Source organism: Salvia hispanica, chromosome 3 (assembly GCF_029641045.1).
Source record: "Salvia hispanica isolate PSC_SH4W2 chromosome 3, Shi_PSC_v1, whole genome shotgun sequence".
Taxonomy (NCBI): domain Eukaryota; kingdom Viridiplantae; phylum Streptophyta; class Magnoliopsida; order Lamiales; family Lamiaceae; genus Salvia; species Salvia hispanica.
In genome coordinates, this window is record NC_142694.1 from 7,150,786 (window position 1) to 7,176,390 (window position 25,605).

At 36.2% G+C, this 25,605-nt stretch overlaps 3 protein-coding genes and 1 pseudogene across 8 annotated transcripts; 1 reads left to right on the forward strand and 3 right to left on the reverse strand.

Moving 5' to 3' along the window:
* Positions 1-583: 583 nt before the first annotated feature.
* Positions 584-5,618, forward strand: LOC125213121 (putative pectinesterase/pectinesterase inhibitor 34). Its single transcript, XM_048113487.2, has 4 exons — positions 584-1,205; positions 1,309-1,833; positions 2,115-2,251; positions 4,787-5,618. The coding sequence occupies exons 1-4, from the start codon at positions 769-771 to the stop codon at positions 5,482-5,484; spliced, it is 1,797 nt and encodes a 598-aa protein (XP_047969444.1). The 5' UTR covers positions 584-768; the 3' UTR covers positions 5,485-5,618.
* Positions 5,619-7,765: 2,147 nt separating this feature from the next.
* On the reverse strand, positions 7,766-10,990 carry LOC125197982 (phosphatidylinositol 4-kinase gamma 3-like). 2 transcript variants are annotated; one of them, XM_089066306.1, is made up of 3 exons: positions 10,797-10,989; positions 8,925-10,325; positions 7,766-8,490 (listed from the first exon to the last, which is right to left on the reverse strand). In XM_089066306.1, exons 2-3 carry the CDS (start codon positions 10,293-10,295, stop codon positions 8,113-8,115), a joined length of 1,749 nt encoding a protein of 582 aa, XP_088922432.1. In that variant the 5' UTR covers positions 10,296-10,325; positions 10,797-10,989; the 3' UTR covers positions 7,766-8,112. The 2 variants fall into 2 exon arrangements, with proteins under 2 accessions (XP_088922432.1, XP_088922433.1); XM_089066307.1 differs by having other exon boundaries at positions 8,359-8,756; positions 10,797-10,990.
* An 809-nt stretch (positions 10,991-11,799) lies between these two features.
* LOC125211424 (uncharacterized) lies at positions 11,800-15,603 on the reverse strand (annotated as a pseudogene). Its single transcript, XR_016136489.1, has 5 exons — positions 15,104-15,603; positions 14,371-14,562; positions 14,131-14,160; positions 12,914-14,017; positions 11,800-12,665 (listed from the first exon to the last, which is right to left on the reverse strand). The product of XR_016136489.1 is annotated as an uncharacterized LOC125211424 (transcript).
* A 2,582-nt stretch (positions 15,604-18,185) lies between these two features.
* SOS3 (Calcium-binding EF-hand family protein) lies at positions 18,186-21,546 on the reverse strand. 4 transcript variants are annotated; one of them, XM_048118344.2, is made up of 9 exons: positions 21,401-21,546; positions 20,064-20,216; positions 19,755-19,837; positions 19,607-19,666; positions 19,391-19,499; positions 19,262-19,314; positions 19,012-19,092; positions 18,803-18,915; positions 18,186-18,680 (listed from the first exon to the last, which is right to left on the reverse strand). In XM_048118344.2, exons 2-9 carry the CDS (start codon positions 20,140-20,142, stop codon positions 18,617-18,619), a joined length of 642 nt encoding a protein of 213 aa, XP_047974301.2. In that variant the 5' UTR covers positions 20,143-20,216; positions 21,401-21,546; the 3' UTR covers positions 18,186-18,616. The 4 variants fall into 4 exon arrangements, with proteins under 4 accessions (XP_047974301.2, XP_047974300.1, XP_088925320.1 ...); XM_048118343.2 differs by having other exon boundaries at positions 18,803-18,933; XM_089069194.1 differs by lacking the exon at positions 21,401-21,546 and adding an exon at positions 20,644-20,770 and having other exon boundaries at positions 18,803-18,933.
* Between the last annotated feature and the right edge of the window lie 4,059 nt (positions 21,547-25,605).

Below are 25,605 nucleotides of genomic sequence, written 5' to 3' on the forward strand. Positions count from 1 at the left end.
TATAGCTATACATTTTTAAATTTAAGAAACCCTTGTCCTTTCTTTTTCTTTATCCTAATTGACTCTTAAGTCTTAAACCCTTATGGCTTATGTTTCTTCCTTCACACAAAAAGAAGCTTATAAGTCATCACTCATCAAATAGTATTGGATTAATCAAAATAATAATACTCCATGTCACAATATATAATATTAAGTCAATAACACAATTAAATCATATTAAGTCAACAGTTTTATAATAATTGATTTAAGATATATGAAAACCTTGATATAAAAGGTGTTTGGCTTTTATAATAGTACCCCCTTATACCAAAGTAAGATACAGTAACATTTTTGCGACTATAATCTAAAAGTCAGGACCTCATGCTGACGTCATTCAGACAGCACAGGCTCTGCCCATCTACGTGGTTGGTTTAAGTAAGATTTTACTAATAATCTCAACAATGGCATTGCTTTCTTTTATAGGTAAAATGACAAAATTTTGAAATTTACACAATGAACTTGAATAAAATATTTATGAGATTCAACATTAATCATTCTACACAGGTCTTATGGTAGTCATTAAACAGCATGACTAGAAATTGGTGCTTAAGTAGCATCCAGCTAATTCCCTTGGACAGTTGGATATCATCCCCACTCTCTCTACAGTCTACAATCTACATATACATGCAGTCACCATATATTTATGCAACCTTCACTTACACTTACACACACACCTCAATCTTCAATCACTAACTCCATCAATCACATTCTCACATTTTGCTATTCCAAATGGAATACGGCAGGCTCGGACCACCCGAACCTACCAGCGGCGGCTCCTCAACTCGTAGCCTAACCCCTGACCCCACCCGCGCCCCCAAAAAGTCCAGACTCAAGCTCCTCCTCCTCCTCGCCGCCACGCTCCTAGCTGCCTCCGCCGTCGCCGCCTCCCTCGTCGCCCTCGTCGTCCGCAACAGAGTCGACGACTCCAGCGGCGCCTCCTCCGCCGCGCTCCACGCCCGCCGCCCCTCCAAGGCCATCTCCTACGCCTGCGGCAGGACTCGCTACCCGACTCTCTGCGTCAACTCGCTCCTCGACTTCCCCGGCGCCGCCTCCGCCTCCGGCAAGGACCTCGTCCACATTTCCGTCAACATGACCCTCCGCAAATTCGGCCGCGCGCTCTACTCCGTCGCCGAGATCAGCAACCTCAAAATGGATCCCCGCGTCAGGTCTGATTTCACCACCTCTCTTTCAATTTGGTACCAATTTAACCTAATTTTACCCCCAATTGACATGCAAACAATCTTAATCATATAAAAAATCCCCAAACAGATCAGCATACGACGACTGCCTCGAGCTTCTAGACGATTCGGTGGATCTCCTCGCGCGATCGCTCACCACCGTCGCGCCGGCGGGAAGCAGCGGCGGAGGATCGACGCAGGATGTGCTGACGTGGCTGAGCGCGTCGTTGACGAACCAGGACACCTGCACTGACGGATTCTCGGAGCTGAGCGGCTACGTGAAGAATCAGATGACGGATCGGTTGAAGGATTTGTCGGAGCTGGTGAGCAATTGCCTCGCGATATACGCTGCGGCCGCTGGCGACGAGGATTTCTCCGGCATTCCGATACAGAACCGGCGGAGGAGGCTCCTCGGCGGCGAGAAGGCGCACAAGCATTTTCCGGTGTGGCTGTCGCGGAGGGACAGGAAGCTGCTGGACTTGCCGGTGACGGCGATCAACGCCGATATAGTGGTGTCGCACGACGGCAACGGCACGTACAAGACGATCACGGAGGCGATCAAGAAGGCGCCGGAATACAGTAGTCGCCGATTTATCATCTACGTGAGGGCAGGAAGGTAAGTTCACATGTCTGTGGTCGGTTACCATTTAAATTGCCTTTTTTACGTAGTAATAAAATTACACTTTTATCCATCTCCTTTGTTTATTTCCCGGGAACGATTTTATTAGTAGTGGAGTAGTAGTAATTATTTTCTCACGTGACTGTGTTCGAGTAATCCATTTTTTTCCTAGTGATTAGTACATTTCAAAGAGGAGTATTTGTGATATTTGGACATGTCATTCTCTTATGTATTGGATTATATTTTATTTAACAAATAATATCCTTCATATTTTATAGGTATGAGGAGACTATATTAAAGGTGGGGAGAAAGAAGACAAACATAATGTTCATTGGGGACGGTAAGGGCAAGACAGTCATTTCAACAGGGAAGAGCATCCAAGATAATATGACAACATTCCACACCGCGGGATTTGGTAAAATTTCTTTTCTTCCCCATTTATTTACCTTATTAAGTAGTACTATTAAACTTTTTTTTATCTATTTGGATAAAGATATGAACGTAATTAGTAGGGACTCGGATTTAAAAGCATGTCAAACTGCACGTGGCTGTCATGCCTAGCTTTTATGTTTTAGATTCTTGTCTAAATTACTTACTAATTGTCATTTGACTAATCTGCCCTTGAAGTTCTCGTACATTATTTTCTCTTTTAATATGATTTTAACATAATTGGATTTCCTATTCCACTAATATACTCCGTCATTCTTTGAACGAGTGTCAAATTTTAAAATTCCATAATGAAATTGTTTAATACACCATTCCTAAAAAATTGATAGTGTATATCCATAAACCTATTTGTTTACCATTTGTATCACATAACCACTACTTTATCCACTCTAAATCTCTAATGCACGCTCAGAGCACTCCCAATGGTCCGGCGATAACACTCGGCGATTTTTCGCCGAAAATCGCCGAGTTATCGCCGGCCGTTGGGTGTGTTTCGGCGATAATTCGGCGTTAATTCTACCGAATTAACGCCAACTCCCGATTCATCGCCGAATCATCACCGCCACTGTAGGCGCGATTCGGCGATTTTTCAGCGTTTTTTTTTTTTTTTTTGTTAGGGAAAAATAAGGGAGAAATAAGGGAGAAACCATTGGAGCAGTTGGCTAAAAGTTGGCTAAAAATTGGGGATAAATTTTGGTGCTGATGTGGCGCTGATGTGGCAGGAGTTAGGGAGAAATAAGGGAGTTTTTAGGGAGAGCATTGGGAGTGCTCTCATAATATACCCACCTCTTTTGTTAAAATGCATGCCACATCTTACTAAGCTTATTTTATGAAACAGAGGAAGTACTACTAAACATGTTCCATTTTACTCAACTCTTGCCTTTTCAGTTTTACAAATACTACTAGGGATAAAATTAAAAAAGAAATTCACTATCTTGGTATATAAACTTTGATTGGCAGGGGAAACTTTTTTTAGAGCGTAAAACTAGTTCTAGATTAGTCTTAATTACTACAACAATCCAAGTCCTCTATTACAAGGTTGATCACTTTTCTATTTTAGCATTGTCAACAAAACACTGCCACAACTCACAAGTGACGAGTACATTGCTGTTTATATATAGCTTTATACACATGATATGCACTAAAGTATTGAAACAAGTAAGTATATGCCTATATCCTTGAGTTTGGACAGTGACAATTTTCTTGGACATGCATATATATTGTGCATAAAAATGGACGTCTCTCCATAAGGTTGCTGTCTTGTTAGGACAATTCAACAGCACGCTCTTCTTCATGTCCTTGTAATCAATCATTTCTTAATAGTGCAACTTTCCAACATAGGATACTGATAAAATTTCTTTGGTTGTCCAAATCTTCTACTAGATGTACTATTAATTTATTTAATCTTAGCTATGATTTTTTGGGGACTTTCACCTGCAACTATGTCTTAGTGTATGTCCCCCTCCCACTGTCCCTTTCTATTGGAGCTTTTATGGCTGTCCACAATAATTGCTTTCTTGGTGGAGGTTGGAGATGTGGTAGGCTTCTCAAATTCTTGGAATGATAGTTTGCAAATTAGTCACCCAATTTTATGGATGGAAAAGTTTCAATTATGATTGTTAAACCAGTAGTAATCAAGTCTATATACTTTTTACTAAGTAGAATTAAGAAAATTTTAAATTGCATATGTTTGAGTTTGACCGTTAACCTTCTTATTTGTCGGTAAATAATGATGAGCTCAACCTATTATCCTCTACTTTTTTTTATAGTTAGTTCTTCATTTAAGTATTAAGTGGAGAGCGCTTTTCATCTTATAATATGCTTTAAAGATCATTTGGTGTATTTTTTAAACTAATCAAGTATCAAATGATTTATTTTTATACTATTAGTTAGGTACCAAATGAAATAAGCATAATGCTTTGATCATTGTGACATAAGAGAGAGATATGCAATTGATTTCACTGATATTCATTGTTGATTAAACTAAGATTCAAAATGGAAAAGAAAATGCAGGTGGGGTGGGGGTGGGGGTTGGAGTGGGTGGAATGCTCAATTCATGTTGTAGTGTATATTGTTTCTCACTTGTCACGTTCCTTTTAGTTATATGATTTAATAGTACTACTATTTTTTGATATCTTATCCTCTATTACACCAAATTCTTGTCCCATATATAAATATAAAGCAGGTCCTCACAGTATTGGTGGGTCATGGTATGTCATTGTTAAAGCTTTTCACATGCAAACTATGAATTGAAAATTGGTGGCTAAAAACATTTCAAAGTTGAAATGTGAAGTCTAGCCAAAACAAGTTGGTATAAAGTGTGTATAAAAATGGACAAGATGTTAGGTGGAATTGAAAATGTGTAAGATAATTCCTACTACTACATAATAGGGTGGGATGATTGATTTCTTCCTTGTATAAAATGTGACATAATAATAGATGATCAAATGTTAGCTATATCGTTGTTTATATGTATTTAAAGCTTGTATTCTTTGTAATGTAGCTGCAACTGGTACTGGATTCATTGCAAGGGATATAACATTTGAGAACTGGGCCGGGCCAAGCAAGCACCAGGCCGTGGCCCTCCGCGTCGGGGCGGACCATGCCGTCATCTACCGGTGCAACGTCATTGGCTACCAAGATACGCTCTACGTCCACTCGCAGCGCCAGTTCTACCGGGAGTGCGACATCTACGGCACCGTGGACTTCATCTTCGGCAACGCGGCCGTCGTGTTCCAGAACTGCAGCATCCACGCCCGGAAGCCGTTGCCGGGCCAGAAGAACACCATCACGGCCCAAAACCGCAAGGACCCTAATCAGAACACGGGCATCTCGATCCACGCCTGCCGGATCATAGCGGAGCCCGACTTGGAGGCGGCGAAGGGTGCGTACCCGACGTACCTAGGGCGGCCATGGAAGCTGTACTCGCGGACGGTGTACTTGCAGTCCTACTTTGGGGACCACATCCACCCAAGAGGGTGGTTGGAGTGGAATGCAACATTTGCACTAGACACATTGTACTATGGGGAGTACATGAACTACGGCCCTGGGGGCGCGATTGGGCAGCGCGTGAAATGGCCGGGGTATCGTGTGATAACCGCGGTGGAGGAGGCGAGCAAGTTCACGGTGGCCCAGTTCATCTATGGGTCGTCGTGGCTGCCTTCCACCGGGGTGGCGTTCTTGGCTGGCCTAACAACTTGAATAATATTAATGATAATGAAAATAATATTTCGTAGAAAATTTTTAAGTGTTTGTGTAGTGTACAAGGAAAATATTTGCCTTGAAAATAGGCTCTGATTTCTATATGGTATATAGTAATCTTTTATTTTATTTTATTTTTTTCTTTGAGGGGTTTTGTGTATATATGTTGCGATGTTATAGTGATCTGTTACATTGAATTTCAAACTGATCCCACAGAGCTGATCAATAATTCAATATAGATTTAATTTGTTGTGATAAAGTTTGATCAATGAAATCACAGATAATTGAATGTTGAAATTTGTAATGAATGGTTGGAATTCTTTTGTGTCGGTGGGATTTCAAAAATTAATGAGTCGGACAGTAAATAGTTAGACCAACGAATTATTTGATCCACAAGAATTGTGCAATAATAGAGGGGCCATGTGAATCACTAGACATAGGTGTGGCTATGATATTATTGTCATGTCCCCATATGTTTTACTACTATTATACATAGTACTATAAAAGATGAGATTGTATACAAGTTTTTCCTATATATCATAATTATGTAAATAGTATGGATATGGTGATAATTGAATTTTTAAGCAGAAATAAAAATGACGAACAAGCACATAATTAAATAAATGAACAAGTCCATTAAATCAATGAATATGATATGGACGTATAAATTTATAATTTCTCATTTCTAATGAGATTCAAACTCAATATCATATAGTATCTTATAAAGAGACGCATCCACTGTGCAACTTTGTGATCAAAGAGCCGCGAATTATTTTCATTTTTTTGTGAGAAATGAGATATAAAGAACAAGCTTATTATTATAATTGTGTTATAAGCATATATGTGTATGCATTTTCGTATTTATGATGACATAAATATTTAATCTATGTGCATTAAAACATGAGTGGAGTATTATTAGCCCACGCCCATTATTGGCAGTGGCACCTCCATATATGAATATCTAAAACATTAAATGTTGCACGAATCGTTATTTAAAAACTACAAATACATTATACATAAATGCTCAAGAGGTGCTTGTAGGCGAACGTTATTCATCAAAAGTCATGGTTTATAATGTTTATGATAAGTAGTGCTATTTGATCATATTGGAGTATTTATTTTACTAAATATATGCAACTGTGTAAATTTGTTTAATCCACTCACTCACATTCATTTATAGTACTTTGAAGTTCTTTTTAAGTCATTTTCAATTTAAATTATCACAAAATTTTCCAAAAAAAAATCGTGATCATCAGCTATGTGTAGGAATTAACTGTATAAAGTTGTCTTAAGTATGCTTCTTTTTGAAGGACATATATTTTTAATCATTCACATGTATAATAATATAGACAATCATATTGAAACAATAAAAAAACTTATCAACAGGGCAGTTGATTATTGAAACCACTAAAGTAAATAAGTTTTCAATAGTACATCATGCAATATTATTACACCTATAATAATTATTTTCAACAAATGGAAATCTATATGCATAAATGTCTCTGCAGACTAATTGATGCAAAATTGACCTTGATTCAAACAGCCTTTATATTGTTAGTGTATAGTATACCAATAGAAAGAAACCTAAGTCAAATTGACATTAAAGATGCCGACTACCTAATCACACACATTATTGTTTATACACAGAGAATTCAGAATTAGATTGCACCTCATATCTTATCCAATGAATATCTCAAGTTTCAATTTAAACAAACTGCATATGTTTATGTTTTATGATTTATGATTCTACATTATTGTATACTAGTAGTTGGCAAAATTCGTGTAGGGCTATTGATCTTCAATATGCTCCTCAATTTCTTGACATATCATAATGCTCAAAATCTTGTCACCAGCAATTTTTGCTTTTCTCCATCCACTACAATAAAAACATTTAATACTAAGCATAAGTTAACGAGCATCTTCCGAGCACATATCAATATTAACGAGCAATAACTAGTCAGTTGGAAATATTAGCGATTCGAGATATTACCAAGCACCAAGTGCTTGGTGATAATGCTATCATTCAAGGGAAACGAGACAACATAGAGAGCAAATAGCTCTATCTAGTTGCTTGCTATATATCTTAATTGTGAGTTGTGTTCAACTTTTTTGTGAATTCAACTCAGCCAACATTGATTGAAACCCTATCGAAGCAAATTTTATGAACCGAATAAGAGCTATGCTACATTATTTAGATACTAGTATTGAATTATTGTTATTGAAAATGTACATAGTTAAAAACTCTATAACAGACAAATAAAAACGTTATTTGCGTGGAATATTAGACAAGTATTGAATATATGGGATTAATACTATCATTAAAAACATTCCATCATCATATGTAGACAACCTTATAAGCTGCAAGTTCACACACACTCACTCAGATAAAAGCAGGTCATTACTATATATGTTAGTATGACACACACCATACACACACACTGAAATGTTCATCCTCTTGATAAAAGTCACTAATCCATTCCACGGGGGGTGGAGTGACGACTGACTGACGACCAGCGACTCGTGTTGTAACGATAAAAGGTGATGACAACACTGCACTTGTAAGTTTACAAAGGCCATCCATCAACCATATCCTATTCACATCAACAGTTTCTATACTTCTTGTTGCGATTAGGGGGAGAGGCCGTCAAGGTAACGGTCCATGATCACTGAGATAGACTCGAGGAATGCTGATTCGCTTGTTCCAGGCAGCACAGATTCTTCGGATTCCTCAACTATCTTCTCGATGACAGACTCTTCCTTAACTGTCTCCCTGCACATGATGCTTCCGATGGCAAAGGGAGTCAGCCCTCTCTCTGCACCTTTTTTCAGAAGCATCGTGGAGATGCGGAAGACGCGTGCACAGTTTTCTGGTACGTTCCATCCGTGGAAGTTCAGAACTTCAATGTCTTTATCAGCATCTAAGGAGTTTATGTATGCAATCTCATCAGGGGTGAAAGGTTCCTGAGCTTGAGGCCAGTAGAGCCACTCGAATGTGCAATCTTTGAACTGCAGTGCATAATAGTCGTAAATGGAAGGATAAAGGTAATTGGCGAACATGAAAACTCAGAATGAAAAATTCCCATTTTATGATCTGCACAACCACCATAGTTGAAACTGCTACTCCCAGCGCTTTGGAATTATGTTTGTTACAAAAAAAGCACGAGCAAGTCAAAACTCCAGATATATATTGTCATGGTTCAGCCAAACTCCATATATAGATTTATGGTCGGAGCGAAACATGTACGACAGATAGCTAGGAGGTATGAAGCTAGCTGAACAATAATAAACAAAATAAATCATATGTGGTGCCTAGAAATTCAATAACTGTGCCAGGATCAGGTCATCAAAATGGATGCATGCCAATAAACATATGAACATGTTCTCAAATAATATTCATAATCCAACATTAAATAAAAATTGGAGAACAGAAATATACTTACATTCTCAGGCATGCAGTAACCATGATCAATCGGGATAAGAACAATTTGACCCTCAGCATCTTTCTGAATCAGAATGTTGCCAGCATGTCTGTCTGCATTTGCCAACCTGATGTCGAGTATACATATCTTGTGAACTTCCTCCACAGGGAAAGCACGAGGGCCCATGTCCTCACAGCTACCGCAGTTCTTCATGAACATCTGAAGCGACCCAAACTTACTCGATGCACGGTCAAAACCTTCTGAGTAGTGGAATGTGCTATGCTGACACTTCACCATGACTGTAGGCGGGACGCCAGCAAAGCCTTTCTCATCACTACAAGTTGAGCGTGGACCTCCTCTTGGATGGTCCAAAATATATGCTGCAACTTCCCTGAACGCCCCTTCCCCTACTCGTGTGCCTTCCTTCAAACCTTCACCGTTAGGGGACAAGGGTAAGCCTCGAGGATTATTTACAGCCATGGGCTCCTCATCAACTGGCTTAAAAACAGAAACATATTTCTGACCAGATAAATCTTGCATGAAATAAGCACCCCCTGATCCCTCGGAAGATCTAATAGGTTGATTACCCTTTTCTAGCCCATTAAGAGTCTCATCAATTAGTTGTTCAATCACAGGTGACAAGACGATCTTAGGGTTGACAATCAGTGGTTCTATTGGAACCTCTCGTGGCAAGGGATTGACAGCAACAATTGGAAGCTTCTCAGTTTGACTTCTCCTTCTCCACCTATTCACTTTATCACCTACCTTCTCTTCTACATCTGATGCTACTATCGAGACCTCAAAATCTTTTTCAACAGGCACAGCCCTGAGCTTTGCAGACTTACGAACCAGTAAATGAATCACAGCATCATTGCTCCTACATAAATCGTCTATGATCCTCTGATCTTCAAGCTCCTCACCATCACAGAGCAATTCTTGATCTTTGAGATCAAAAATACCATGACCCCTCTCAGCAATCTGCTGTTTCACATACCCCACATTCCTTTTTCTTTGAACACGAAACTCGATTTCCTTGCCACAAACTGTCCTAACTGTGATGGCTTGGAGATCAGAGAGGCGGACAACCAGATGTAACACATTTCCATCAGACACACCATAGTCCCGCATCTGAGAATTGTTCCTTGCCAGTTCTTTCCCATCATAAACGAGCTTCTGCTGCTTTGCGGAGAACCCTCTACAACCTTGAATTCTGAGTTTGACAGAAGCAATTGAATCTGATTCAAGAACCCTCATAGGAATCACTGAACCACCAACTGTTAGGTAGATCAAGATCGAGTCAGTCGACCACGGGCCACGCTGCCCCGAGACACGCCCTGGGAAGTTCCAGTAGTCTTCATAAACAGGACAGAGAGCTACGCTGGCAATCGACATTGTAGCCCAAGAAGATCACAATCTTTCTCCCTATTCAACAAAAATTCAAGCTTTCACTACTTATTACCAATCAAAATATCAAGAACAAACACTTTCCTGAAACGATCTGTGCAAATAAATTTCAATTAAGTGACAAAATAAACCCCAAATTTTCCAATGCCCTCTAGAACCAGGTCGCAATGAAAGAATCCTAATTACTACCAGATCGCCTACAAAATTTAAAAGAAATGTCGAAAAAGTAAATGTAGAGACTCACCACTCCACTATCAGCTAAAAACATTTCAACTAAATCACTTAAACAAACCTAAAAAGCAGAACACAAAATTAAACTAATTAAAAAAGGAGAAATGACGATCAGACTTTATTCTCAGCAATTGAACATCAGAAAACCAGGGCATTGCACAAGAATCATCAGACAATTCCAAATCAAAATGACTACACAAATAATTAAAAAGAAGACGTATAACACGAAATTAAAAAAAAAAAAATCGAATCTCTAACCTGAGTGAGAAAAAAAATGAAAGTCCGAGCCAAAACTGAAGCAATGAATGGATGAACTGGAACAGAAATGCAGAAACAACGCTAGTCAAATCCACTTCTCCGCGTTCATCTCTCACGATCAACTCAAATGCGTGTAAATTTTCGGGAAATTACTTGAATATAATTAAATTTCCTATGAAATTTTTGGGCCGTTTGAGCATAGGGGAGCCATTGGGCTATTTAACTGGCTATGGAAGTGGAGCCCACAATTGTTTACTCTAATTTTAAGTTTTGAACGGATTTCCGCCGTTAGAAGTTCTAGAACTTCACTATGGTTAAATAGATAAAATAAAATTAGCAGTGATCGATAAAATTGTTGTAGAATAAGATAAATGTTGAGACTCAACGGTCTATATTGTTTTTAGTATTTTATAATTTTATTTTTCATTTTTAACTCTCCACCGTTGAGTTTCATTTTCTTTTTCTTTTTTGTTTAAGTTATATTTTCGATTTTGCTTTAATGTTTTTGAAATTTAAACAGCGATCTGGAAAAAACTTGATCTCCAAGTTGTTAGAAACTTGGATGAGAATATAAGAAATAGTAGTAGGAAATGAAAGGAAAAAGAAAAGTGATGTTATTTGGCCATATTTGTGATCAAATAGTTTTCTCCAAAATAGAAAGCACTTTGATTGTTTTTTTTTTTTTTGAAGAAATGAGATACTTTTAACTTTTTTTATTCAATTTAGTTTGTTCTATATTTATATTCATAACAAATGAATGGTGGTGTTCTTTTGAATTAGAGTGTAACAAATAATTACATAACGATCAGAAATATGTCGTATCTGAATGATGTTCTTTGATTTAGAGTGCGATAAATAATTACATAACGATAAAAAAAAATGTGTCATACCTAAGATTTTTTATTTAGATTGCGACAGATGGTTATATAAAGATTAGGAATTGGGGTTGATGGAGCGGGACCATTGGACTTCATCAAGTGTAACTATATCATTAGCGAAAAAGTTGACCTCAAAAATATGCTGCAAGTAGCATGTCTTTGTCAAGTTACATACTGCCCAACTTTACAATTTCTTGGATCACCAGTTATTTTAGTACTATTATTATCAGTTTCTTGTCTTTGGAGATATAAAATGAAACTAATTTCTCTTCCAAGACTTCATCAACTATGTACACCACCAGATTTTCATTTCACTTCGGTTTAAACAAAAAGTTTAGGAAGTCACTCTATCTTCAACGAGCTTGGTCGAATCGACAAACCAGAATTTCCTGGACAACACAGCAGCTTCATCTCTGAGTCAAATGCTGAATGAGATATATCTACAAACTCCGTTCTATGAAATCCCAGATCCTCTCCCCCATGTAAATACGGTCCCTAAGTCCACGACGCATGTGGCGCTCGTCTAGGAATATCAAAAGTTCATAAGGCTTCCTGGCAGCCACGAGCGTGTTGACAAGCCTCGCTGTGTGCCTGAAATGCACATTTTCATCGATCATCCCGTGCACCAGGAGCAGCTTGCCTTCCATGTTGTCAATGTGATGCATGACAGAACTGTGTAGATAGCCTGATTCATTTTCAGAGGGCAATCCCATGTACTTTTCTGTATAGAATGTGTCATATCCGTCCCATGATGTCACAGGAGCACTGGAAACTGCACATTTGAATACTTTGGGGAATTTTGCGAGTGCCATCGCTGAGAGATATCCACCATAACTCCATCCGTACAGTCCAATGTGGCCTTCTTTAGCTAACCCCTGCTTGATGAGCCACTCGGCTCCAGTAAGTTGATCCTCAGCATCAATCTGACCGCATTTGTGCTTGAGCGACCTGCAAACTTGAGTCCTCGTCGATCAGTTACTCTGTTGTCCATCTGAAAAAAGGAACAGCAATGCAAATAAGGAATTAATCAAATTATCATTTCCTTTATAGAAAGTTAAACTCATAAAGAAAAACTGTATAAAGCAAGTGACAAATCTAGAGCATATGAAAGCGTTTAAAGTATGCTTGGTGTTGGACCGCAGAAAGAATATATTCCAAAAGTAAATAATAAGTGGCACAATAGATGTAACCCAAAACTTCAAAATTTGGATATTTCAAAAGCGAAACAAAAAATCTAACCTTCCAAACTAATATGCCTTTACTACTGAGATACTGAGCTCTCATGTCGATAGTGTTTATCCAAGAATCACAGACTAGCTGTACGCTGGGACCACCATATACGTGAACCATTGTCTTGTAAGGCGGTGGTCCAAATCTTGCAGCATCGGGTTTATATAGTGCCCCATATAAGGTGGTTCCATCCTTAGCCTTCACCTGAACTATTTCAGGAGGCACAAGTGCGAGTTCCTTAAACCTGGGAATGTTGATGGGCTGCTCATAAACTGATGCAATGAAGCTTCCGTCCAGCAATGAGTATAGCATGATTTTGGGAGGTGAACCCAAGCAATCATAGATATCAACAAACCTTTGCAACTGATGATCAAGAACAACGACATGTTTTCCCTTTCCATGGGTTAATCTTACAGGAGTCTGTATGGAACGGCTTCCATCTGGGAACAATTCTTTCTGATAAAGATGCGATTCCAAAGGACTATCCAAGGTTCCAGTGAAATATACGATTTTAGTAGCCTCATTTACACCAGCCACATGCTCAACCATCCAATCACCTTGAGTAATAGGTCCTAAACACACTCCATGAGAATCGTATAAATATAAATGTCTGAATCCCGTTCTTTCACTAGCCCAAATGAATCCTCCAGATGATCGACCAGGTAATCTATCTAAAGGAGTGAAACAATCATGCAAATTGATCCAAGTTTCACTATCTTCTTGCAAAATTAGTTCCTTCTGGCCAGTTTTGATATCAAACTTGAGGATCTTCAGTTTAGAATGGGTTCTATTCAACACCTGAGCTGTAAGAATGTTTCCGTGCATCCAATTAACTCTTGCCAAATATTCATCGTCTTCTGCTGGCTCTCGTCCGCAGAGAAGGTCCATCCAACTAACTGGTCCACCAGTGGCAGGAACAACTCCCAAGCGGACTTTCACATTTGGACCACCAGCAAAAGGGTATGCATGGTCTTCCTGTGCATCTGGGCCCACTAAACATTTCCCTTGGTGCACTATCCTAAATAGAGGTACTTCTGATGAATCAACCTTGGTAAATGCAATAAATTTGCTATCTAATGACCACCAGTAACCATTCTTCCGATCCATTTCCTCCTACAGCCAGAAAAGATATGGAGTATCTCAGTTAGCAAAGTCATGTTGGGAAAGGTAGACATGTTACGCAAACCAGGAAAGACTGCCCCCAACATGTTTCAACAGTAACCCACCTGTGCAATGAACTCAGCAACGCCATGTGTCTGAAATAGCAACAGAAAAAACTTAGTCAATTTTGTGCAATTAACATATAACTCCAAATACAAAGGGGGTGACTGCAAATTCTAACTCCCTCTATGATGACATAAATACGATTTGCTAGATGTATACACCTAGTACTCAGTGATGCAACTAGCACAAATACAAAGAGACAGACTGGATTAAACACAGTATACATGGAACCTTATGCTTACAATAGCATTCTTGTCAGCGCCCACAGTCAATTGCTTTGACACGTTGTACAGAAGGTTAGACACGTGAAGCTCATTATCCCTCACATAGGCCAGTTTGGTTCCATCTGGAGAGAGTTGTGGGTCTATAACTGGCGAACCAGAGGCACTCGGGATCAGGAGTTGAGTCTTGTCATTATTTTCCTGACTATAGATCTGCTCACATGTAGAGGTCGTGCTTTAGTTCATAATAAGTAATTGAAACCTTAGGTTTTAAAAAACTGTAATATGTTAAATAAGGAAACAAACAGAACATGTACAGGACTAAATTTAACCAAATTATGAAAATAACAACAATTTAATGCTATATAATTTATGTTCCATCAGAAATTTTCCTCAAGAAAGTATGAAAACTGCAATAAAGGAAGAAACTCTATGGTTTCTTTCACTAGTGGCTGCAACCAATATGATTTGAAAGCTCATATTCCCAAGTATTATTGTAAATCTCACAAATTATTCCAAAAAAAGAACCAGTTTTTATCTATCAAATGACGGAGAAGGCTTTATGATTGACATTAATGTCTGATTTGCTAATTAAATATAATTTTCATAGACCAATCCTAATCAGAGAAGAAATACAGAGTGAACGCATGACATGAATATTTCAAGATCTCCCTTTCACCAAATTAGAGTGTGAAAATCCATTAAGATGAATTTCATAACACATGAACAAGATATAAGATGTCAGGGAACACACCCCAGCTGGTATAGGCACAATAAGTCTTTTTCTCCTTGGGCTTGTCTTTACCCATTCATAGCGTGTTACTCCCAAGCCTCGCTCTCTTAACCTCTCCCTTCTCAACTTTTCCTCAGCAGATAAATTATTTTCATCGAGACCACCATCTGGTGGGCTAAAGAACAGATCATGTTTCCCACTCTTGATATCAAATACAAACAAGTTTCTGTTCAAGGTTTGATCCTGGCTGAACAAGTACGCTATGAGACAATCATCGGGGCTAAACTAATTGCAGTTGGCACTCCATAACTTGGTAAAGGGTGCTGGACTATCTCTTCAACAGAGAATATATTGCAATTATCCAGAGCATTTGCGACTGTTGTTTCAGTTACAGGCATTTCGTGAAGAAACAGCCAAGAACGTTTCAAATTCTTCTATGTGCCACTCTCATCCAGTGATGGCATTAACAAAAAACAGTCTATGATTGAGTAATTTATGCATCAATGCGCGCATACTGTACAAATCTGCCAAAAAAAAGGATAGCAAAAACATGTCAAAGCAGACTTGAGCATGAAATGATATCCTTGAAACAACGAAAACACAAGAATAAGATTTCTAAAAAAAACATATCGTGTACCAAGGGATAGAATTATCAGGTTTGCACTGATATTATTGTGATTAACAGGAACTGTACTATTTCAACTTAACGAAGCTTCAACAAAAAAATTTGAACTAATTAAAGCTGCTTCTCCCAGCCGTGAAAATGAGTGGAAAAAGTTTCTTCACTTTTCATTCCTCCCCATCGAACACTGCTTCTTAATCTCAAGCTAAACTAGGAGTATATATAAAATAGTGAACAAAAAATCTCCACATTGCGATACAAGGCAACAAGTTAATAGCCAAAATCATCAACAATTGGCGCGATCCCGCCAGACAAAGTACTAATTAGTCATAATTATTCAACTCTTAACAATAAACCGCGAAACTGAATATGCAATCTGACCTGTCTCACTGTCTGTGATGATCCGGCAATGATGAAGACGAATTTGGATTCCAGAATCCGATTCGGATTCCTTCCAATAAATACTGATTAATCAAAACTTTAACGCAGGTTTATCAGATAAATCACAGAATTTAGGAGTAAGTTCAGGAACTAATTAGGCTTTAAATGATATGTGAGGGTGATAATTACTCAGTTTTTGTGGAGGAGTGGCGCGTGACTGCACTGAAAACGTACGCCCGTGGGTATATTCTGGTGGCGGGGTAAATGTAACCTTATATTATGTTTTTATTCCATAATAATCTTATTATTTTATTATCTTTAAGAATTGAATAGCAAAACAGTATAGAGTCAGCGGTTGAAATGATGATGCTTCTGATTCAGTTTTAATTTTGCTAAAAGCTTAGTTATAATAGAAAATAGAATCAATAAATTCCAATATTCAAGGCTACCAAATTTGGTTGCAAGAAAGTGATAGGAGATCACGTGCCCATTCAACCATGATTAATCAATTATCCAATTTCTAATATTCATCCATATGATAAAATATATAAGTCGGCTCGAGATTGGATATGACAGAAACTCGACAACTTGAAAAACTATCAAAATTATAAGCACATGATACTTAAATCTATACAATATATAAAATAATAGTTTTGGGAGGTTTGAATAATCATTTATACGAGAAATGTAAATGTAATTAATAAATATATACTCCTACTTAGTTAAATTAGTGGAAATTAATTTTTAATGTTTCATCACGTATGTTTCATATATACGTAAGTTAGTTGGAGGTCAGCATGATCCCATAGAAACACCTAATTATTTCCTCCCTACTTTTGCAAAATAAGAGGCAACAAGCAAAGAAAATCAATCTCCCAACAAGTACAAGATCAAATCCAATTGATGACAGCAGCACTGATACAAGCACCAGGCACAAAGGAGCTTTAATTTAATAGTATACAATTACTGCTATATTTATATTTGATTTTGGTGAAATTAACAGGTTGAGTTTTAAATTTGCTTCTTATTGACATTTCTTTTAGTTACATTTATGGAATTATTTATGCTATATATATTCTCACCCAGTAAACATATTCACCTCCCTCACCCATTCTCAGGTGAATAAATACTTTTATTCTCTATTTGTCACTTTGATTGATGTTAATTTGCAGTCACTACAGCTTTATCTTCTTGATTGGATGGCTAGGGAAGCCTCCACAAAATTATGTGGTGTGAATTGTTCGATTGTGTACTTTCATGGGTCTCATACATCTTATGCTTTGCTCTACGGATGATCGTTTTAATACATATTGATTATTGATTTTGGCATTGCAAATTGATTTTGTTCATTATTTTATTGTAGTTTTGGGTGAGGCAAGCGCGGTTGAGTTCTGTTGAAGAGTGACGAATTGTGAATTGAAGGTTTTAGTTTATAATGATGGGATTGATTTTAATTTTAAAGTTAATGTAGTGAATAAAGAAGTTTTAAAAATGATGAGTAATTATCCATTGTATTTAATTCTTTATTATGATAGATTTTTATCTTCCTACTCCATGGTTTATTGTTAAAACATTATATTATGTGATTTGCTTCAAATTTTATGCTTCAATGTTGATTTGTATAGATTTTTTATTCTCATATAACTAAAATTGTTACTCATATGATTCATTGTTAATATTAATTCTAATTTATTTAATTAATTTAAAATTTAAAATTAATATTTTAAAAATATATTAATCTGTGCATAGCACAAGCGTGATACTAGTTTCATTAAAAGAACAAAAAATACATAAATCGAACAACTAAATAAAATGAAAAAACATATAATGAACATGTGACATCTTAATTTTAGAATAAGATGATTTGAATTATTATTAAAATAAAAAAACCAAATCAAAACATGTGGAGTAAAAAAGATGATTATTGTCGAAGGAGAAAAGGAAGGCAATGCATTTTTTAGGCAAACAGATGCAATGTTTTTTCGTTTTATGTTAGATGCTAAAACTAATTTTAATCTTATGAGCGCTAAATGTGAGGAGATGGCTATATTGTCAAATACGTTAAGGGTAAATACTCTATGAAAAAGTTACCACATTAGCTATACCAAAAATAATTATGTGCTTGAATTATTGGACCCAAGGAGGCAAGGATTCCTTTACACAGCACATTCTTAATTCTCAAAATAAAGCAAAACCAAAAAGCAAAACAAAACAGAAAAAAACACTAAGCATATAACTATACAATAATTTTATACTCATCAAACATCTAAAAATATCATGTTCAGCTTCGTACTCATGTGGAATTCTGGGTAGAACCTGCCAGCTTCTCACTTTCTGCAACACACAAATCAACTTAACAACAAGGCCTCGGCTATGACTGTCACGAAGGCCTTCGATTCCGTGACTCCCTCTTCTGTGAAATCGACGTTGTGTACAACTTAATCATAACTCCAAACTCTGTATGGAGTTCATTGTATCTACATGAGACGGGGTATGCAACGCGCGTTTAGGCAAATACACGAGCTCACAAATCACAAGTCCGAGTCCTCCACTTCAGAGCGTACCACGAAGCTAGGAAATGCTAGTGTTATATCCCTACAAAGCCAAATAACATATATAAGATGATTCTTATGGTGGAAAACACGCGGCCAGAAGAAAGAAAGCTGTAGCAGCTATTTAAACAGTTTGAATCGAGCAGACTAGCCTGACAGACTTACTTTAGATATGGAAGTGTCATATTCTTGATAAGGGATGGATTTTGGGATACAAATTCCTTCCACTCATCTAGGTCAATCTTTCCATCGCCTTTCTTATCTGCATCGTCAAATGTCTGCATCATAAGATACAACTGATATGAGATGAAACGCGTTCTTCCAAAAAAGTATGATCTCTAAAAAGCAGAAAACACGAGAAGAGTGATCCTTACCTTGTTCACGATCATCTCTATGTATTCCTCCGAAAGAACTACATCTGATTCGTGTAATAGTGCCAATACCATCTCTCTCAACTACCAAGTTAAACAAAGAGTTGCAAAAAAGGCATATCAAACATATATTCTATTACATCTTTGTTGCCAGAAATTAACAGATATTTTCGAACTGCATGAATCAGATGGTCCATAAGACTTCACGAATTATGAAAACTTAAATTTAAAATCCATGGTCCACATAACTTACCTCTTCCCTTTCGATGAAACCTGTGCTCCTCAGATCATACACTCTAAATGCAACTGTTGAGCATACGTATAGTCAGAGATGAGAAAAGCATCATGTTATAACAAAATATGAGCGAAATGTGATTCTTACATGAAACTTTGTCTGCAACTGATGCATTAGGGTGAAATATTCCTAACGACCGGACAAATTCTCCAAATTCAATCACTCCATTGCGTTTGTAGTCAAATATATCAAATACCTACATATGAAACTCTTCATAAGAAGCTATATCTAGATAGCGGCATAGAGTTTAAAGGGCGTATATATGTATCTGAAAAGTGAACGAAAGAAGTTGTGTTAACCCACCCTGTCTGCAAATAGATTTCTCTTGTTTCTGTTCCTGAAGAGAGCAAGCTGGAATTCTTCCTGACGAGTTTGCAATAAGGTAGATAATCAGTAAGTGGAAAAGTTTCGATAATGAGCAAGTCAAGAGATAGATGAGTGATGATGTTACCTTGTGAATGAGGCCGTCGTCAGTTATGGAGCTACTTATCTTCTTATACAGTTCGTATAAAGCCTCTACTTCACTGACAGAAACTACAAGATAAAAATCACATTCAATAGACTAGTGGCGGTCAAATCCAATGATAAAAATTCAGGCAGCAAAACTAGACTTGAATAGTACTCCAATTTGGCCATCAAGAAATGTTCAATAACAAACTAATGTCACAAAAAAATGGGTAGTGATTTGATAGTTACACGGTGGAACAGGTAATAAGTTTCAGAGAGAAGCATAAATAAGCCTAGCATGGTTCATACTCACAGAGTGTCTCAGCAGCGAGGATAATGGGCTCCTCGTAACCAGGGGTGTGTTTTGGGGATTTAGAGTGGAAGCAGCCCATCGGAGTAGGAAAGGTCACGGATTAGTCCACGGTCATACAAATACATGCTAATGTGGCCTCTGATGTAACCTCACCTGCCAAAGATGAATCAACTAACTTAGTTCAGCATGAAAAAGGATTGTTCGTAAGTTTCTGATAGGATGAACTTTAACTTTAAAAACTGAAGCAAAAATGATGAACTGCAACAACCTTGCAAATATGAGTGGTGGAAAACAAGCAAATCATTGTGTAACAGCTTGATTATCCATAATTCCAAATACCATAAGTGCATAACTGGATGATCAATCTTATGCCACAGCAGCTCATATATGCAGGTAAGTGAATGAACAAAATAAAAAACTTAAGAGAGAAAGATAGAGAGACTTCATCTAACTCAGAGAGCCCTTCTAAACTCTACCTAGCTTCTCAACTAAACCTTCAACCGAAATTAATAAAAAAATCCACATATGTTTACTTTCTCATATTTAAATTCAATGTGTGTGTGTGTGCATATATGCATACAGAATATGGGAAACCAAGATTGATGCAGCAGCAGCAGCAGCAAAATACTTGATTATGATAAAAGAAAATGAAGAAACCAGATAATATCACTGTTTATTTAAGGTTAATCCACCATGAGTACAGCTATAATTCAAAAAAAAATATGAAGCCGCCAATAAACTGATGGGTCCAACCTATTAGCAAGCTGTATTCAGATCCAAATAATGTAATATATTCATTATTCAAAGCATAAACTTCAAACTCACCTTGGACTTTATACTATCAGCCAAAAAAGTAAATGTCATGTTCAGTTCCAAATATATCACAACTATAATTAAATAAATAAATCTAACCCTTCGTCATCTTTGCCCTCACAAATGCTAATTTCAGTTTATACCCCAATATCAAGATTTAGTATTCTGGTTCTAAAACACAAAATTATTTTAGTAGATGTTAATTTATCATGCCACGCATTCAAAAATCTTCCCAAAATTCAGTCTTTCAAGCAAAAACATGCAACACATGGTTGAATTTTTCCCAATAGAATGAAATCGAGAAGAGCCTAACCCATTTCAAATGTCGAGTCTTTTTCAAAGAACACATAAATTCAATAAAAATCACTTGAAATTAACGTTCTATTCTTCACCATTCCCATTGAAAAATTGAAATAGAAACGAATTCAAGTCGAGAAAATAGAGTGAGCAAACACAAGTATACACAATCAAATAAAATTGCAGCGGTGGAGAGAAGAAGAGAGTAAAGAGAGATGAGAACTGACCGACGAGGGGGAGGATGTTGTGGAATTGTTTGTGTTGTTGCACCTAAATCCGATAATTTATGCATGTATATATATAACATTAGTATAAGTAATGAGTTTTTAATTATTGTTATATAATGTTGGTGATAAGACCGGTGAGAGATGAGTTTGGAGGCGTTTACTTTTGGAGGAGCCAAAGGTCTCTCTCAACATTTCATGTCTAGGTACTTTCTCATTAATGCATACACAAATTAGTTATAGATACACCGTCCCTGCCATCACAAATGCCTCTATTTATAGACATAACTTACTCCCACATTGGCATAATATGGAGTAGTAAGTGCACTAATTAGGAGTAGTTCTATTGGTATTTTTTATTTGTAATTAACAATCATGTTTAATCTTATTTCTTGTCCACGTGTATTTTCTCAAAAATTCGTTGTGTGATAATATATTTTAAGACTGATGTAGAATATTGTCATAATGCTATCCATAATTTGATTTCAAACTTCGTGGATGAGAGTATGTTTGTCTCACTTTTCTTCTTTTAAAGGGTGTCTTTGGCGATATTAATTCCTCATATTCCATGTTGGAAGTGTCAATCCTTGATGTTTACTCTTTCATGAAGAGGGAACCACACGTGCAATTGTGCTCGTGGTGGCATGATGTTCTTCCATGCTAGTCGCCCAATTTCGAGTGAAGGGCTCCTTGGTACCGCTTGCCGGTTGACCTTTAAGATAAAATTAGAGATATGAAAGAAAGGTAGATTCTTAGCTAACCATATTCTCACATCTCTCGTTTTATCATTAGTACATCGCTTATTCACGGCAAGCAAAAGATCTCCAAGTATATTCTCTCCACTTAAGCCTCTGTGTCCTCTTCATCTCCTCTGTCATTGGTTGCAAACTCCCATATTTATAATAAGATCGTCTTTTTCTGATAAGTCTATGAAATGTGGATTCGAGGCTATTTTCTCCCATCCAAAAATCTAGCCACAACTTTGTTATTGCACAATTCCCCACTTTCACTTGTGTCCTTTAATTTATTCGCCAATAAAATACTTTGTATTAATTAGAATATTATGGGACCGTTCGATTTTACAAGATTATATATTGGAATTAAATTTGTAGTATTGTGTTTGATTTATGAGATTGAATCACACAATTTAATCCTAAATGGATAAATTATGTGATAATTAGTTATAGTCATTTCTCTCCAACTAAAATAATCTTTCAATTTAATACTAGATGAATTATCATATGATAATTAGTCGTGACAACCGAACTATGCCTAAATTAATTAGTATTGTACTCACATATTCATAACCAAATTATGAATGTTTAAGAACATTAATTATTCCCTCATATTAAATATTTTTACTTATTGATTGATTAAATAAATATATTGCTGGTTACATTAATGAGTGAATTACATTTTTAGGTTCTATACTTTCAGCGACGAACATTTGCGGTACCTATACTTGCAAAATATCATTTACGGTATCCAGACTATACTACTTGCTCGTTTCAAGTGCTTTTTCACTTTTTGACCAATTTTTCAGACAAAAACAGCCCCAAATGCCTAAAGGGCATTTTTGTACATTACTCTTTAAAAGTAGGCGTCATTTACTGACATTGAAATACGTGTATATTATTTCAAATTCCTACTTCCTCTATTTCCTTTGTTCTTTCTCGTCTCTTCTTCATTATTAAGTCTTATTTTTCGTTCTTCTTTTTCTTCCATCTTTCTTCTTCTTTATAAATCTTATTTCTTCATTTCGCTTTCCTAATTTTTCTTTCTTCTTATTTATAAAGTCTTATTTCTTTACCTTTCCACTCTCATATTCCTATGTCTTCTATTATGTCTACGAATTCTTTTTTCCTCCATATTTCTTCTTCTATATTAATCTTATTTCTTCATTTCTCTTTCCTAAATTTTCTCTCTTATTTATAAAGTCTTATTTCTTCTACCTTTCCACTCCCATAACTCTTCTCCACTTTTTCCAAAACTTCTCCACTTTTACGCCAAATCATTAAGTACATAACATACATGCCTGCCTAAATCATAGTAATTAAATATCTTGGAAATCAAAGAGTTTGGAAAATCAAAGAGTCGGAAAATGGCGCCTAAAGTAATGTCAAAAATGCCCTCTAGGCCTTTGGGGGTGTTTTTGTTTGAAAAATTGGTCAAAAAGTGAAAAAACACCTGAAACGAGCAAGTAGTATAGTCTGGATACCACAAATAATATTTTGCAAGTATAAGTACCGCAAATGTTCGTCGCTGAAAGTATAGAGCCTAAAAATGTAATTCACTCTACATTAATTAATTAATGTATTCTTATGTGTAAACAAATACTATGATTTTGCTACATAAAATAGCACTCTCATAAATACTCCTTCAGTGGCTGAGGCAACCAAAACTTAGGGCAATTTTATAGAAGATGTACTGTCGCCCTGTCGGATTGTCATATAATACTACTACTTTTATCCTTCCACAAATAGATTGTGATAAGGGCTCCAACAATATCTGTTGGAATGACGTTTACTATTTTTAGGGCTACAATGTGTAACCATTTAGTCGATGCCTCCGTGGTACTTTAATTGTCTATGATTTTTTAGTGTATGTTTGGTTTTTATATAATCAAATTTGATGTCATTAAGAATCATGGACCTCCAATTTGTTGATTTTACTCTTCTTCCCAAACTCGAAATATTTATCGCAAATCGCAATGCGAGTCTCATTAGATCTTTAATTTCAACTCCTGCATCTCATCAATTTATCTAGAAAACAAGATTAAAGTGAAAATAATCACAAAAAATGAGTTTTTACGATAAAAATATTTTCATAAGAAACACTCCATTTTATTTAAACTCCCGAATAAAATCTAAGAATATAGTTTATGATGACTGTGCCAGTTGTCGAATTTAATAGGAGTAGTTTCTTTTTTTGGAATTGGCGGATCTCAAAATTATATAAATCAACTCAGTAGTAGTATATATTTCGACATAAATAGGAACACTGAAATTGTCTGAAACAGACAAACAAAAATACAGTAGACTATTAAATAATACTAGTAATAAATTGAATTTGTTGTAAAAGTACCATGAACCAAGCTTAGAAACATTAGTGCTTTAAATTTTGTCCTTACATACAACTACAATTCTCAAAATTAATCTCTTGGTAAATATGATCTTTCGACGAAAATTGGATGAAAATCTTGGGACGTACGTCATCAAAATGGATTCAAGCTTCACAAATACTATAGCATGCGGGAAACCTAATAATTGTATAAAATAATACTAGTATTTACTTACTAGTTACTATAAATAATATTAATTTGGATACTTTCTATTCTTTATTTATCTGGTCATCTATCTTCTACGATATCCTCTTTATATCTTGTTAGACTATCTCCAACCATATACCAAAACTCATTTTTGGTGTAAATAATTTCTCCAAGCGTACACCACACAAACTCATTTTTGGGTTTTTGAATGGATTAACACCAAATATGGTGTTTACTGTAAAATTTTGTTAGACAAATACTCAAAAATGGTGTAAACATAAATATGGTGTAAATGAATGGAATAAAACTATTTTTTGGTGTGACATATACTCAAAAATGGGTTTGAGTTTGGCGTGAATGGTTGGAGATGGCCTTAGTCAGCTAGACACACCACCTTAAGTAATCTCCATTGAAAATAACTCGAAACAAAAACAAAATTTGCCAAAAAATAAAGAAAATGTTTAGGTGGATGAGACATCATCTCATTCGTTGCCGATGATGTAATTGGCACAAAATTGACAAGAAAGCAGAACAGCTTCACTCCTTTAGGAAAAGAAAAGACAACTTTAAGTAATAATTTATGTCTCATCAATGGCTATAATATTTCCTTATTGAAACAAGAATGGAATTAAAAGGATTAAAAACGTGAGCTGATAGTATATCCGAACCCATGTATAAAAAATGAAATTTTAAGATGCGATTTGTTAAAATAATGCTACTAATTACAAAATGAATATTTAATTATATTGTTCAATCAATAAAATTTTCACTTGGCTGGAGATTAATGAAAGTTAACTCAATTTCAATGTAACGTCATTTTTAATCAAATTTAGTGTATTATCTTTTGTCCTCAACTATAATAAATTATTTAACCCTATCAGAATTATTAGCTTTTAGTCAATTAATACCTAAAATATGCAAAGTCGGGTATATACTTGAT

What these genes read in the sequence shown, in the direction of transcription:
- LOC125213121 (XM_048113487.2), top strand. Translation starts at nt 769, where the DNA reads ATGGAATACGGCAGGCTCGGACCACCCGAACCTACCAGCGGCGGCTCC. An exon ending in AAAATGGATCCCCGCGTCAG is followed by an intron (nt 1,206 to 1,308) that starts GTCTGATTTCAC and finishes ATCCCCAAACAG; the next exon opens with ATCAGCATACGACGACTGCC. An exon ending in ATCTACGTGAGGGCAGGAAG is followed by an intron (nt 1,834 to 2,114) that starts GTAAGTTCACAT and finishes CATATTTTATAG; the next exon opens with GTATGAGGAGACTATATTAA.
- LOC125197982 (XM_089066306.1), bottom strand. Translation starts at nt 10,295, where the DNA reads ATGTCGATTGCCAGCGTAGCTCTCTGTCCTGTTTATGAAGACTACTGG. An exon ending in GTTACTGCATGCCTGAGAAT is followed by an intron (nt 8,491 to 8,924) that starts GTAAGTATATTT and finishes TATGCACTGCAG; the next exon opens with TTCAAAGATTGCACATTCGA.
- SOS3 (XM_048118343.2), bottom strand. Translation starts at nt 20,142, where the DNA reads ATGGGCTGCTTCCACTCTAAATCCCCAAAACACACCCCTGGTTACGAG. An exon ending in GAAATCTATTTGCAGACAGG is followed by an intron (nt 19,500 to 19,606) that starts GTGGGTTAACAC and finishes TTTCATATGTAG; the next exon opens with GTATTTGATATATTTGACTA. An exon ending in GTTTCATCGAAAGGGAAGAG is followed by an intron (nt 19,093 to 19,261) that starts GTAAGTTATGTG and finishes TTAACTTGGTAG; the next exon opens with TTGAGAGAGATGGTATTGGC.